The sequence below is a fragment of the Geotrypetes seraphini genome, chromosome 15, assembly GCF_902459505.1.
Source record: "Geotrypetes seraphini chromosome 15, aGeoSer1.1, whole genome shotgun sequence".
NCBI classification, from domain to species: Eukaryota; Metazoa; Chordata; class Amphibia; order Gymnophiona; family Dermophiidae; genus Geotrypetes; species Geotrypetes seraphini.
In genome coordinates this window covers 19,799,632-19,815,442 of record NC_047098.1, presented here as the reverse complement: position 1 = coordinate 19,815,442, position 15,811 = coordinate 19,799,632, and the positions used below count along the sequence as shown (strand labels likewise).

The following is a 15,811-nucleotide window of genomic DNA, read 5'->3' as shown; positions in this document are numbered from 1 at the left end:
CCCCCTATAATTTCTGTGAATCATGTAAATTTTTTATTTTCATGAGCCACAGTCAAAACACACTCCAGAGATGCACTTTTCACAGTACCGGCACCCCCGGACCAGTTGCTGATTTTTGGTTGCCTAAAGCTCAGAGAATCACTCGGTGATGATGAAGAATCCGCCAGAGTGCTCGTTTAAATACTTATGAGCCCATTTGAATGGCAGAATCAGAGACTGCTAGGAAGCTCGGAAAAGACCACGGTAAGTCATTTTGATAATCTGTCACTAAAATATATGTCAGCTAAACTGGCTGGAACCAGTTTAGCGACCGCATTAAAGGCAACCTTAAGTTTTGAGAATCTGGCCCTTGATCCTTCCTTTGTTTACTTCCCAGATAAAGGCGATGTATACCTGAGAACCTGTCTTTTCATAAGCCTCAACTCTATGTACTTATAAAATATTAAAAAAGCCACGTCAATTATTCTTTTTGTGGCAGGATACGCCGCGGTCTTTGAAGCACAAATTTCTCACTGCTTCAGATTTCAGCACTAGCATTTAAAACAATTTCCTATGATCAAAGAAAAATATACATAAAACACCCACACATTTATTCCTTTATTCCAAATCCAAGCTGTGCTATAATTATGATGATCCTATGTTTGGGGGGGTTTTTCACCTCACTAACCCCTGATTAGACAGCTAAGTGTTTTTTTCTGCTGTAAATATTTTATCTTTCAGCTTACATGAAATGCCAGCTTGGTAGGAAGGATGCTGTTTGAAATCTAATGTTCTTTCCATTGAGGTTTGTTTATTTAAAATAAACACTAAAACAGCTTGGTTGAATTTGCTTGGTCTTCAGTTTCTAAAATGTTGTATCCTCCATTTCCCCCCTCCATTTCTTTTCGCTGTAGCCTCCATTCCCCACCCCCATTTCTTTTCTGTGATAATACTCACCAATTTGTGTTTTTCCTGTAGCAAGTGAAGTCTTTTATAACATTCTCAAAAATCTTCATGGTTTTCTTCATAAAACAGACCACAGTAAGTAACTTCACAGCACCCCAAGACCTAGTCACTTCGAGTCAAGATTTCAAACTGCTAGAAAAGCATGCTTGCTTGATAACTAAGTATATTAGCGAGACCTTGCCGATAATAGACTTTGATTCCCAGAACAGATTCCAGGTTACTGACCATGAGTGGAATGCTTGATAAATTACAAAAGCACAATGTTCAAATTATCCCTCAAAATGGCAACTGGAATAAAATTCTTCTTCGAGCAAGGAAATACAATACTTAAAATTACAAACAAATGAACTACGGCTATGCGATGCAATAGTATTTCACAGACAAACCTTTCAAAATTCTTGATAAGAAAAGCACAAAGAGAGAATTCCAAATCCTTCACTTTCATATAGATTAGTGCCATCACACTCTCTAAGTTTAAATCTTCTTACTTAAAATCATTCCCAAGAAAAAGCCAGCCAACTAAGTAAAATAAAAAATAAGCCAGTTTAGATGCTGAATACTTTAAAACATCTAGTGTAATCTGTCTGTCTTCTCAGGCTACAATCCCAAATCATTTGTCCCTCTAGTTCTCCCAAGTGCTGTATTCTTTCTTCCTGCAAAACACTCCCTCCACTGCCGACCTTGCTCCTACTAAAATGCAGTCATCCTGCAGGCTGCTCACATCTGTAGCTGACTGACAATCCAGAGATATGGCAGCATATCACATAAAGCTGGTCCAACCCAGGGGGAGGAGTACTTGCCAGTGTGGGGTGGTGCAACATACTATGAACAGTTTAATAAGGTCTTCAAGTTACAGCTGAGCTCAACCCAGCACTACTGTAAGCACAGGACGAATTACTCATGGGGAAGTTCCTCCAGATCTTCCCTGAACTTTATTTCCTCTTCAGTTCCCAAACAGCAGCTGAAAACAGAAAGAGGGCTTCACAAGAAAGCAGGCACTCCATGCAGTCCATCCATTTTGTATTTAAGGGGAAGAAAATTTTAGGTTATGAATGATTTTGTTCATTATTAATGGCTTGTTTCATAGACAACGGCGCAAAAGACAAAAGCGCGCGCCGACAATTGAGCGCAGCACACGCCGCTGTGCCGCTCTAAATTACAGTTTTTAGGGGCTCCGACGGGGGGTTTTGTTGGGGAACCCCCCCAGTTTACTTAATAGACATCGCGCCGGCGTTATGGGGGGTTTGGGGGGTTGTAACCCTCCACATTTTACTGTAAACTGAACTTTTTCCCTAAAAACAGGGAAAAAGTGAAGTTTTCAGTAAAATGTGGGGGTTACAACCCCCCACACCCCCCACAACGCGGCGCGATGTCTATTAAGTAAAGTGGGGGGGTTCCCCCCCACGCCACCCCGTCGGAGTGCTAAAAACAGTAATTTAGAGCAGAGCGGCGGCGCACTCTGCGCTCAATTGTCTGGGCGCGCCTTTGTCCCAGTGCGCTTTTGACCTGACACCGTTTTATCTTTGTCAATACTGATGTACAGTATGTATTTTACAGTTCACAGTAATTTGCTTGCGAGCAAGTCATATGTTAAAGTAAAACCAAACTAGTTTGATTACTGATATAAAACTCATGCTGTATGCCAGTGATCCTGAATGTGGTTTTTTTTTTTTTTACAATATGCAAATTGGAATCGTTGTTCAGTGTGCTTGAACTATTGCTTCAATGGGGTCATAACATCATGCTATTGAACTCTGAACTTTCTCTGATAAGCTACTTGAAAATAAAAAGCTGAGCAGTAGGTTACAAAAATGTACCATTTTTATTGGCATTCTACATCCAGAGATGGAGTTATACATTAAGGCTAAATATGTCAGCATACCTGCTCAACATCCAGAGATGGAGCCATGCGTTGATGTCAAGACCAAACAAGCCAGCATACCTGCTCAACCTTCCAAGAAGGATCCCCTGGGTTAAGTACAGCCTGAGGCTGAAAAAATACAACACAATCTCCAATTTTCTCAACAATTGCACTGGCTACCCATCTCATCTCAAATAAATTTCAAAACAACCTGCATCATAGAAACATAGAAAGATGACGGCAGAAAAGGGCTATAGCCCATCAAGTCTGCCCACTCACTGACCCACCCCGTTAAGTCTGAGTGCTAAAGACCTAGATCCTTGACTCGACTTCTATAGGGATCCAACATGGATGTCCCATTTATTCTTAAAGTCAAGCACGCTGGTGGCTTCGATCATCTGCACTGGAAGCTTGTTCCAGTGATCCACCACTCTTTCCGTGAAGAAATACTTTCTGGTGTCACCATTAAATTTCCCTCCTCTGAGTTTGAGCGGATGCCCTCTTGTGACCGAGGGACCCCTGAGAAAGAAGATGTCGTCCTCCACCTCGACACGTCCTGTGATGTATTTAAATGTTTCAATCATGTCTCCCCTTTCCCTACGCTCTTCCAGAGTGTAGAGCTGCAATTTGTTTAGTCTTTCTTCGTACGAGAGACCCTTGAGCCCTGAGATCATCCTAGTGGCCAGAAACTCCGCCGCACCACTCATTCACTTATTCTCCCAAGTCTGGCTCTCTCTACCCAGCAATCTTGACAGCATACAGCTGAACCTCCCTTCAACTAAAAACCTCAAGTATAAATGCATTTTCAACACAATGTTTACATTTTCTGGCGCAAAACTATGGAATGATCCCCCAACCAAAATACCTTACGTTTCGCAAAAAACTAAAGACTTATATTTTCGACTCCGGATACTCTTAACAAGAACTAAATCCTTCAATTGTTAGAGTCAAACCAGGCTTGGTCATATCACACTTGAGGAAACTGACTCACATAACCATTCTTCACCCCACTGCCACATTGGTACCAAGTACACTATCAACTGCCAGCTTGTGACTTTAGCAGACTATCTACCTCATGACATCTTGCATCTACTATAATAGATCTTCTCACTGTGTTGTATGCAACATAACCCTATGTAATCTTTATGTAAGATGGCGGCCAGTTAAGTCATCAGCTGTGCCGTCTCCCTTCCTTATTTTCATTTTGAATTTATTTTTAAGTTCCCCCTACATCATTAATTTGTATGTAACTTGGATCCTGTACAGTACAGTCTATAAAAACATTAAACATTAAAGAACACGATTAAACATTAAAGAAACAGTCTTCAAAAATAAAGTACTGTAGTTTAAACAGAAAGAAAAGATAGGAGGTTTACACTTACTTTGTTTTTCATCCGTCCCACTATTCCCTCTCCACCACATCCAACATTTCTCCCTCTCATCCCCATGCATCTGTACCTAACACCTCTCCCACCACCATGTCCAAAATTTCTCTCCCTCCCTATGCCCAACAATTCACCACTTTCTTTATTTCTCCATGTGCATCATCTCTCTTTCCCTCTCACTCACAGATATCCATGCCCAACAATTCTCCCTTTCTATTTCCTCCCCACCCCAGTCTCCCTCCATTCTTCCATCCTATGTCTCAAGTTCATGCTCCCCTACCTCCATTCTGTGTCCCAAGTTCATACTTCCTCCCTCCTTTCTTCCTTCCATCCTTTGTCCGAAGTTTGTACTCCCTCCCTTCCTTCTGTGCCCCAACATGATCCTGCTTCTCCCTCCCTTCCTGTCCCAACGCAACCCTCCTCCTCTCTTCCATGTCTGAACACTCCCCTCGTTGTCCTTCTCTCCATTCTGCGTCCCAAATCCATGCCTCCCTCCTGTAGGCATTTACCTTCTCTGGTCAACTCCCTCCTCTCCGACCCGTGGCTGACCTGGAAGCCTTCCCTCTGACATCAGAGGGAAGGCTTCCAGGTCAGCCGGGTGCAGAATCCACTGCTTGTAGCTTTGCAAAGAGAAGTGTAGTTGGGCAGAGGGAGGCAAGAATTTGGGATGCAGAATGGAGGGAATGACGAGGAGGGGTGCATTGGGACAGGAAGGGAGGAAGAGGGGGTGGGTTGGCACAAGAAGGGAGAGGCAGGACCCTTTTTCATAAGTTCGAGGCTTGTATTCTTTTTTTTTTAATTTTTAATTGATTTTTGAAAATAAATATATACCAACTCAACAACAACAAAGATGCATCAAATAGGCAAGAAACTGCAATCAAAAGGTCAAAATATAGCAACACTACACATTGCACTAAGTCCCCCAAACCCCATCCCCACAGACAGCAGAGTTGATTCCCAGAACACCATTCCAGCAACAGTGTTACAAAAAAACAGAGAGAGAGAGAGAAAAAGCTTTCTCCACCCCACCTACCCCCCTACCCCCCCCCCAACAAACACTGTAGGAACTGTTCAGGTAGTATTTACACTACTGTTTGCCATTTAATACAGCAACAAGTATTAATTCTACAAAGGTAAGACAATGACAACTAACAAACAAGGGTCCCAAAAGCAACACTGAATACCTTACCCTTAGTCAATAAACAAAGAATATGGCACCAAGGTTGTCATCTCAATACTGTAGGTGAAAAAACGTCTTTACATGGAAGCTGATCATCCATTCACAAACATTAATACAAATTTCCATTCCAGTGTACTATTAGGTTTGTAAGGTTCAACAAAATACCTACATGATAGTTTTGGGGTTCTGAAGCATACAAGCTTTTGGTCCAAATGTTGTCACTGGGCATGGTCCATGCATGGAGCGTGTCCTCCTGAAGGAAAAAAATACAGGTATGTATTTAGTATTTAATATACTTGCATGCATTTAATTATTTTGCTTGTAATTTAAAATTTTGTTCTTTTGTTTTCCAATATCTAAGCCAGTGGTTGTCAACCAGTGCTTAACGACACACTGGTATGTACCTAACAATTTTAAAGAAACATCAAGCTCAAGATTTCCTTAACAAATCATGTGTGCCTACAAACTGGAGAGTCAGGTGCTTATTATACATCATCAACTGCCCCCTAATTCTGCTTTCTTCCACCATTAAAGATCACTCTTGCCATCATTTCAAGTTGGATATGTTGCAGGTCTGCTTCCATCCCCTCTTCTGCCTCAGAATCTAACTATGCTTTTACTGTTATCACTATTGCCAGCCTAGCCTAGAATGTGGGGTCTTGCTCACTTCCCTGTACCACAATCACTGCTATTGCTGGCTGCAGAGAAGAGGGCATTAGTGCCCTCTTCTGACAATTCTAATCACTGGATGGAGAGGGTAATTTGCAAAAGAAGTGGTATTGAAAGGGGAGAGGGAGAAAGCATAAGCGTAAGTGTGGAGAACACAAGGATTTGAGAAAGACTATATAAGCCTGGGAGAAAAGGGATTCAGAGATTAAGTGGGGATGCTGGGAGTGGGGACTCAAGAGACTATGGAGCACTGAGAGCATCCTTTTGTGGCTCATTTTAAATTCAACAGACAGTGAGGATCTACGATCCTACAGAAAAGCAGGGAGGATGGGATATTTTAACTTCTTTCAGCCTCCCTAGAGAGCGTGAGCAAGGAAGAGAAGTCTTGTGGCACTGGCTTAATGGAGATCACCCTGAAAGAGATTTGAACTGGGAGAGACAATGTGGGTCTGAGCCCAAGGTACTACAAATCGGTCCCCCCTATCACAAACCTAGAATCCGCTTAGCTAGGGTGAGGATATGCGGGGCTGCTGAAAAGTTCTGAGCCCAACCAACAAAGTTGAGGCAGTCTCCATCGAGTGCTATACACTGAGTCCAGTGATTTTCCACTTTTTTTTCATTCCATTGGGAAAAATCGCTGAACTAAACGTATAGCCCTTGATAAAGACTGGCCCCACTTTATTGGTTGGGCTGAGAACTTTTCAGCAGCCCCTCATTTACAAAAGTGTGTGCTACTTGGGCTGAGGTACTTGAGAAAAAGCAAAGAAAGGTAGGGGCGAGGTAAAGAGATGATATGAAACTATGAAGAAGATGGAACCACTGGGGAAGGGGCAAGAAAAGAAAGGGATCAGTCTCTGAAGGAATGAGAGAAAGTAGAAAGAGAGGAGGACAGGATAGCGATGCTGTTCAGCGGGGAGAACGAGGACGACAACCGTGCCGATGGTAGCTAGAATATAAATCAAACCCCCATTTTTATTCTGCCCTTGGTTTATATTTGAGTATATATGGTAAGTAGAGGATAAGAGACACACGAAAGGGCTGAGGCCAAGGAGGAGGGATAAATGACATGGGACCATCTGGGACTGGTGAGGGAAAAAGAGAACATAAGAATAGCCATACTAGATTAGATCAATGGTTCATCTAGCCCAGTACCTCGGCTTATATTTGGGTTAGCGCCCACCTACCCCCCCCCCCCTCCCGGACTTATTGCAGGCCTCTATGGTGGTCCAGCGAAGTACTGGGTAGGAGCGAGCTTTCCGCGCTCCTACCCCGCTCTGAGCCCCCCTATGAATGGCCATCTTGAGTTCTCATGGCCCAGCAATGTACTGTGCATGAGCGAGCTTTCACGCTCCTGCCCAACACTGAGCTGCTCGCTGAATGGCAGCCGCAAATTCTCACAGGACTCGTGAGAACTCACGGCTCAGTACCAGGCAGAAGCGCAGAAAGCTAGCTCATGCCCGGTACACTGCTGGGCTGCGAGAACTCAAGGCGAACATTTTGGGGAGGGGCTCAACGCGGGGCAGGAGTGCAGAAAGCTTGCTCCTGCCCGGACCATGGACTACCAGAGATTCAAAAAGGTACGTGGGGGGAGGAGAGAGAGAGATTAAAAAAAATTGTCAGAGTTAGCCAGAACAGTAGGGATCCCTCCTGTCCTGGCCCACCAGATCATACAGCAGGCCAGGTAAAGGCCTGCAGGACATTGGAAAAGAAGGAGGAACAGGGTAAAGGGCAGGGAGGTGGGACAGGGTGCAGAGCCTGGCAAGGAGGGAGGGGGTACAGGGTAGAGAGCCAGGCTGGGAGGGAGGGGGGCTGGCAAGGAGGGAGGGACAGGGTGGAGAGCCAGGCAGGGAGGGAGGGGGCAAAGGGGGGCAGAGCACATGAATATTAAACCCCCTCCTATCTCCCCTTATATTCAAGTCAACCTTTTTGCCACCTTTTTGGGTGGAAAAAGAGTACCTCATCTTATACTCAGATCGACTTATATTCGAGTATATACAGTATCCTGTTTCTACAGTGACTAATCCAGGTCACAGGTACCTGGCAAAAACCCAAATAGTAGTAACAGAAGATATATGCTGGCAATGGAGAGGGTTGGGTAGAGGGCTACAAATGGGGTTCTAAGTATTGTGTGAAAGATTGGCGAGGAGTAGAAAATGGAAAGTTAGTGGGTAGGAAAAAGTAAAAATAGGAGGACTGAGATAATGGAAAATTCACAAGTTGTGGCTACCACAGCTTGATCAGCAAATGGGTGTGTGAACTGAAGGAAGTACATAATTACAGGTGTATTAGGTTTTGTAATTGAAAACGGACCATGAATCAGATAGGACCTGGTTTTGATAGACATGCTTTTGAGATAGTCTTTTAAACTAAGTGTATATCCTCAGAATGTTAAAAATGAAGGGTTCACGGTCCCCATTCCAACAATAGCTCAAGCTAAAGTTAGAAGATCAAATGAAACTGTTGACACAAAATAAAACATACAATAGCAAATAGTAACATAATAAATGATGGTACATGAAAACTTGTATGATCCATTCAATCTGCTCGGAGTTGTACCTGCTGCTCTGTGCAGCTTTTACCCTTCAATGTCCTGTTTAAAGCATGAAGCTTATTTAAATTTTGCTTTGACTCCATCTTCTCTCAATATAGGGATCCTCTGTTTTTATCTTATCCATTTTTTTAATTCCACCACTATTTTGGTTCCTACCACTTCCACTAGAAGGGCATTCATACCCTCCCCACGAAAAAGTATTTACTGATGTTATTTCTAAACCTACCAGCCTGCAATCTCAATTCATGTCCTCTACTATCACCTTCCCATCTCTCAAATAGGTCTGTATCTTCACTGTCCCTCCTTTCCTATAAGATATAAATATTCAGATTGTCAAGTCTCTTCTCAAACATCTTGTGGTGTAAAATCCTTACCATTTTTTTTTGCCTTCCTCTGAACCGCTTCAAGACAATACTCCAAGTGGGTCCTATATGGAACATTTATACCTTCTCTCTTTTGCTGGTTAAGCTTCTCTCTGCAGTTTAACATTATTCAGGCTTTGGTCACTGCCTTGTAACATTATTTATCCATCTTGAGATGTACCCAACGCTACAAATTAGTATTAATGAGTTCTACTTGACAATGTAGCAGTAAAATATATCAGTTTGGGTTTGTCCTAATATTTTCAAAAACTCATAATTTCATGTTTGTGTTCTGTATTTGAGCAGATGTGATGCACACTAGTGGATAGGATTTGCAAGCAGGCAGAAAGCTGAGTGCAAATTGTAACTGGATTTGGATTAGATTACTTGTCTTTCTAAATTTGAGATCAAGGTAAATTCCTTACAGATACAGTAGGTATTTCTCCGATAACATGATTTGCAATCTTAACTTTTGCTCCTGGCAGGAAAGGATAGGTTCATAGATAGCCAGTTGGTTCTTTGGCAAAGGTCCAAGGATTCTTAGTGACTGGTCTTATTGCTGATTTATTAGTGGGATAAGGGTAGTAATTTATTTTGAATGTATAAAAGAATGAATGTGCAAATGGGATGGGGTGTTTTTGGTATGACCACAGGGAATTCTTGTGGTTTGTGAATATTTATTTATTAGGTTTTGTGTGTGTCATAGTGCTGAGGCTGGAACAGTCAGCATATATGTTGACAGGCTGGAGTTTGATGCTGTGGATGTGAGGAAGAATGGAATGGTACCAATGGGACTTGAAGATCAAATTGCTGCTATGGACATTTCATTAACTGATATTTGGAGGTCAGATCCTAGGATAGGGGCTAAGCTGAGGATTTCTGTATCGCCAACTGCGTGATTTTTTTTCCCAACTGAGTTCTCTTAAATTTCAGATTTGTGACTTTTTGATGTGAATAAGTGCCTTGAAACTCTTGAGCCTAAGGTAATACCTTTCAGGGATTTCAAATAATTTGATGTTTCACAGGAAATACAACTAGTATCTAAATATAGGACCGGGTAATAACAAATTTTCATCAGAACTTTTTCAAATGAGTAAATGTGAACGCCTCAGTCCCACCACTCCACCGCTGTTAATCCTTGAAACTGCGGGAAGAATTACGTAGCGACTATCATCATTGGCCGTTCCGCATTTGTCAATTCTTAGTTTCTATATAGCTTTCTAGTACGCTTTGTTATACATTCATTTTTTGGTATTTTATTTTTTTATATATTCATATATGCATTCGATAATAATTGTGCACTTATCTCTGCATCCTGCCAAAACCTGGGAGCCAGACCCAACATGTTTCGCGCTATGGCGCTGTATCAAGGGTCTCCCGGGTGGCCGCTGTCATCCGACTCCACAAGAAAAGTTTAAAGCGGTGGAGTGGTGGGACTGAGGCGTTCACATTTACTCATTTGAAAAAGTTCTGATGAAAATTTGTTATTACCCAGTCCTATATTTAGATACTAGTTGAGATTGTTGGACGGATAGTAAAGATAAGATAATAGTAGCCGAACTATATTGAGTTCACAGGAAATACAAGGCATTTTTTCCAGATATTTATTAGCTCCTGTGGTTTTGTTACACATTGCCCAATGCAGAAAATTTCTGTATCTAACTTATATTACTTGCTTAATAAGAAATTAATGAGGAAGAAGAAGGTGTGACTTTTGATGTGACAAATCTAATTCTGAATTTGATTTGGCTAAGTTCTTGGTGACTGACTATTTTCATCATTTGAAGTTTCCGAGCCACATTTCTTGTTGCCTTCGTTTCTGCTGTGAATAAAACTTTTGATTTTGAGAACTTACTTCAAGAAATAGGATTTTTGTTTTATGGTCAAAAACTTCCATGTATTTTCTCAATGTTACTCGAACAACCCAATTAAGATAGAAAGTTTTTCTTTTATCAAAGTCCAGGACTCTTGCTTTGGAAGCTAAGGTGCGCTAATCACTAACGCGTCCATAAACTAACATGCACGTGTTAGAGTTTAGCGTGCGCTAATCGGTTGGTGCACCTTAATAAAAGAGGGCCTTAATTTTTGTTTTCTTGATTTCTTGTTTATTATTTAAAACTTGCTATATACTTCTCCTTCGTTATTCGCGGGGGATACGGGCAGAGCCGAACCGCGAATGGCGAAAAACTGCAATTATCCGGCTCTGACCCACCCCCACCTCCCTGCCGCCTTCCCGGCCTTACTTGGTGGTCTAGAGGGCTTTCGGGGCAGGAGCGATCTTCCTATGCTCCTGCCCCGTGCAGATCACCATGAGGAAATGGCTGCTGTGAGTTCCCATAGTCTCTCGAGACTACGACGGGAACTCCCTACAGCCATTTCCTCATGGCGATCTGCACGGGGCAGGAGCGTAGGAAGATCGCTCCTGCCCCGAAAGCCTTCTATACACCGGGTAAGGCCGGGAAGGCGGCAGGGAAGTAAAAAATATGTTTTTTTTTTATTTTTCCCCTCCCCAGAAAAAAATTGCGAATGCAGAAACCGCAAATGGGGAGGGGGAAGTGTACTACCTTTCCATAGGTCAAGGCAGTGTACAGGCTTTAATATTGTAAACTCTAGCTTTTCATAATATGGACTAAGATATATATACTTCTCCCTCCATGTTCGCGGGGGTTAGGGGCAGACCGGTCCGTGAATATGAAAAAATCATGACTAACTTATAGGTTGACACTGACCCACCCCCGCCACCCTCCCGGACCTTTCCACACCTTACCTGGTGGTCTAGTTGGTGAAGCGGGGCAGGAGCGATCTTCTTATGCTCCTCCCCCGTGCAGAGCCATTAACAAAAATGGATGCCGTGAGTTCCCTTGGTCGTCCGAGACTACAGCAGGAACTCATGGCAGCCATTTTTGTTGATGGCTCTGCACGGGGCAGGAGCATAGGAAGATCACTCCTGCCCCGCTTCACCGCTAGGCCACCAGGTACAGTGTGGTGAGGTCTGGGAGGCAGGGGTGGGTCAGGGTTTAGAAACTTGCAAATAACCGAAGTCGCAAGTTCTAAACCCACAAATTTGGAGGGAGAAGTTTAATATGGTGTGAGTGCGAGTGCCATTTATTTATTTTCTTTTACTTTTGTTTCAACAAGTATATCGAAACTTATTAGATTTTCTAAATAAAAACATAAAAGGCATGCGTGTCCATCTCTAGAAAAATCACCAGAAATAAAAAAATGAGATTTTAATGAATTCTGTTAGAGAAAACAATTTGTAATACAACAGTCCAAACCTTAAATCATATACTGCTTTTAACTCCTAACCCCCATTCGCTTTTAAAGCACCCATGCCTGAGAAACTCCCTAAGCCCCTAGTCCTGTTTGTATGTTTGATTAGACTTAAGTTCTACTGAGCAGGGACTGTCTCGTGAATGTTTTAATGTACTGCGCTGCAGTAACTTTTGCAGACTGCTTATGAACCCACGATATGAAAAATCAGCCAAACATTTTGAATCTGCTATTTTAGTCACCTTTGCCTAGAGATGGTCGCATTCATAATCTAGAGCTAGGATAAGTCCACTATATGAGGCTTTATGAATGTTAAGAAGTATTGAGGAAGTGAGAGGAATAACTGGACACAAAAGTTACAAATAAGAAACAGAGAAAACTAATATAATTATCTACTGATGATCCATATCTGTCAGTGCAATGTGAACAGCAAAATTCTTTACGACTCTGGATAGACTAAAAGCAATCTATGATGGAGATTGTATGGGGAAAAGTGTATGCTGTTTTAGAAACAGAAAAAAAATGAAGGCCCAAAAGTGAGTGACTCTTGGAATGACATAAATAAAAAGAGTGAGATGAAAAGAACATAGGAGGGACTCTGCCATGTCAAGATCAGCTGACATGCCTTGAGGACTAAGGAAATACATACACAGTAATACAGTAAATGAGGGCAGATAAAGATAATCAAATAAATACACTAAAACCAAACATTAACTTTCTAAAAAACATGGAGCTACAGCATCCTTTTTATACAGACAGTGAGATCTAACCTATCTCAGAAAAGCAAGAAGGAGGGGATATTTTAATTTCTTTCAGTCTCCCTAGAGAGAGTAAGCAAGCAAGAGAGGGCAAACAAGCGAGCGAGGGTGAGAAGCCTTGTGGAACTGGCTTAATGGAGAGTACCCTGAAAGAAGTCTGTATTGTGAGAGACAATGTGGGTCTGAGCCCAAGGTGCCACATATCGGTCCCTGTTATGAAACCTAGAATCTGCAGAAAGGATGAATGAGAAGACGATCTGGACACTAGGAGTGAGGTCTTGTTCTCTTAACATCCAAGGCCACAAGATCAAATTCTTCTTTGGTGACAAGAGGGCTCCTTTGGATGGAAGAGAAATACTGAGGAGCTGAAAGCAGCACCAGCTCTCCCTTAAGAGGAGTGAAATTAGCTTTGAGGTTCCCCCCCCCCCTCCCTCTGGCAAGGAAACATAACTCACTCCTCTGAATCAGTCTAACCTGGACAATAAGGAACTTGCCAATGCTAAAATAGCATAGGCAGTAGGATGAGATACAACATCCTCTGGGGTCACTTGAAGAATATTGGTGGCAGTAACTCGAGCCATCTGAGGCAGATGCAGTCCCTTAGACTCTCTTGATAAGCAGTCTTGTCTGCAAGGACACTTGTGAAGATAAACAGTTGTAGCTAGCACCTCCTTCTTCTCAGTACCATGAATCAACAGAAACCAATGCTGAAATAAAATCTGTTTTCGTTGGGCATGAGGAGCTAAAAAGGTATACTATCCCTCTAACCTTTATCAGTGGACCAAGGATTCTTTGATGCTGATGCACCACCAGGGCTCTTCAGGGTCAACGCCACCAATGCCATTGCTTTTAAATCTAATTCGTTGGAACAGGAGAGCTGCTCCATAATCTTTTTCGTTAGGAAAACCCCTGGGGTACATCTTCTGACAGATAGCATAACCACAGGGTATCACTACCAGAACGAAAGAAGTTATCCTGCCGCTGTATCGAGCGATGGTGCGCCCGCATCTGGAGTACTGCGTCCAATACTGGTCGCCGCACCTTAAAATGGATATGGCAATACTCGAGAGGGTCCAGAGAAGAGCAACAAAGATGATTAAGGGCATGGAAAACCTTTCATATATTGAAAGGCTAGAGAAACAAGGGCTCTTTACCCTGGAAAAGTGGAGACTTAGAGGGAACATGTTAGAGACTTATAAAATCATGAAAGGCATAGAGAAGGTGGAGAGAGACAGATTCTTCAGGCTAGCGGGGTCATCAAAAACAAGAAGGCATTCAGAAAAACTGAAAGGAGACAGATTCAAGAAGAATGCTAGGAAGTTCTTCTTCACTCAGAGGGTAGTGGACACCTGGAATGTGCTTCCAGGAGAGGTGATAGGACAGAGGACAATACTGGGTTTCAAAAAGTGATTGGATGACTTCCTGAAGGAGAAAGGGATTACAGGGTATAGATAGAGGGTTACTATACAGCGTACTACAGGATTAGGGTATAAACATTTTAGGCGGTGGAGAACTTACAGGTCATGGACCTGAGGGGCTGCCACGGGAGCGGAGTGCTGGGCATGATGGACCCCTGGTCTGACCCGGCAGAGGCAGTGCTTATGTTCTTATGTTCTTAACCCCATTTTAGACAGGTCGTAAAAGTTGGAACTGAGACATGTAGACCTGTGCATCTCAAGTTTCACCTATATTTTAGCCAGAGAGCCTATTCTGAAATACAGGATAAATGGGCATTTCTGTGCTGGGTGAGTGCAGCATAAACACCCATTTTAGAAAAATTAACATATGTAATATTAATGGGTTAAAAGTCAGCACATAACCGGTTATCTCTGTGATCTTAGAAACATAATCAAGTATTATTAGATGTTATCAAAGTGAACGGTTTGCATAGGGAGGTGCAAAAGTCACTAGGGGACTAAAGGGGCAGCCCCCCAAAAAAAATCTTCCAGTGGAGCTCTGCAGTTGTTTATTAAATCCTAAAACAAGCTTGGTAGCAGGTGTAACTCCCAAAGTCAATCTTTTAGGACAAATATATTTAGTTTCCTTCTGAAATGAGGACTAGACATCTATGAACTTGCTGCAACTTTAAAATCTGCCCCTAGATAAATACTGCAAACAGGAAAATACCAGTTAGAAAAAAAAAAATAAACATATGCCTAAAATAAAACAGTCTAACTTCCTTTTTATTCCTTGTGGGTTCAAAGCTAGAAGAGAATAGCTGCAAATCTGTTCAGTTAGATAACTTCATCTACAATGTGATCAGGCTGTTGTTGTCTTGGCCAAGCTCCCAGTGGACTTTGGTCCACACACAAGACCAACATTCATCATAATTAGTGAAACCTATATTTACTCTTTCTTCACTTTACTGCACATCTTTAATAGCCCAAACCAAGAAACACCGCATCACATTATTTCTAACCTGAGAACATTCGGTGACGGGTCAATAGCGTGCGAGGACAAAGGCGTGCAGACAACCGAGCATGGACAACTGAGCGTAGGGCTTAATCGCGCAGAAGAAAACCCGTATTTTAAATGGCTCTGATGGGGGGTGGGGGGGAACCCCCCACTCTACTTAATAGGGATTGCGCTGCCTCACGCTGCCATGTTGGGGGGGAGTGGGGGGGTAACCCCCCACATTATATTGAAAACTTAATTTTCCCTAAAAAACAGGGAAAAAGTTAAGTTTCCAGTATAATGAGGGGGGTTACAACCCCCCAAACCCCCCCCCACGCCAGCGCGATCTCTATTAAGTAAAGTGGGGGGTTCCCCATCAACACCCCCCCTTCGGAGCCCTTTAAAATAAGGTTTTTCTTTGGCACGATGAAGT

The 15,811-nt window shown here is 42.6% G+C and overlaps 1 protein-coding gene across 7 annotated transcripts in view; it reads right to left on the bottom strand.

Moving 5' to 3' along the window:
* Positions 1–15,811, bottom strand: part of NADK (NAD kinase) — a 54,143-nt gene that overhangs the window by 17,070 nt on the left and 21,262 nt on the right. For 6 of the 7 annotated variants that reach the window (XM_033922149.1, XM_033922150.1, XM_033922148.1 and 3 more), the window contains exon 3: positions 5,541–5,624. In XM_033922149.1, the coding sequence (XP_033778040.1) occupies positions 5,541–5,624 (84 nt within the window). Of the gene's footprint in view, positions 1–936; positions 1,660–5,540; positions 5,625–15,811 lie in introns of those variants that run through there. The other variant, XM_033922154.1, reaches the window with a different exon arrangement.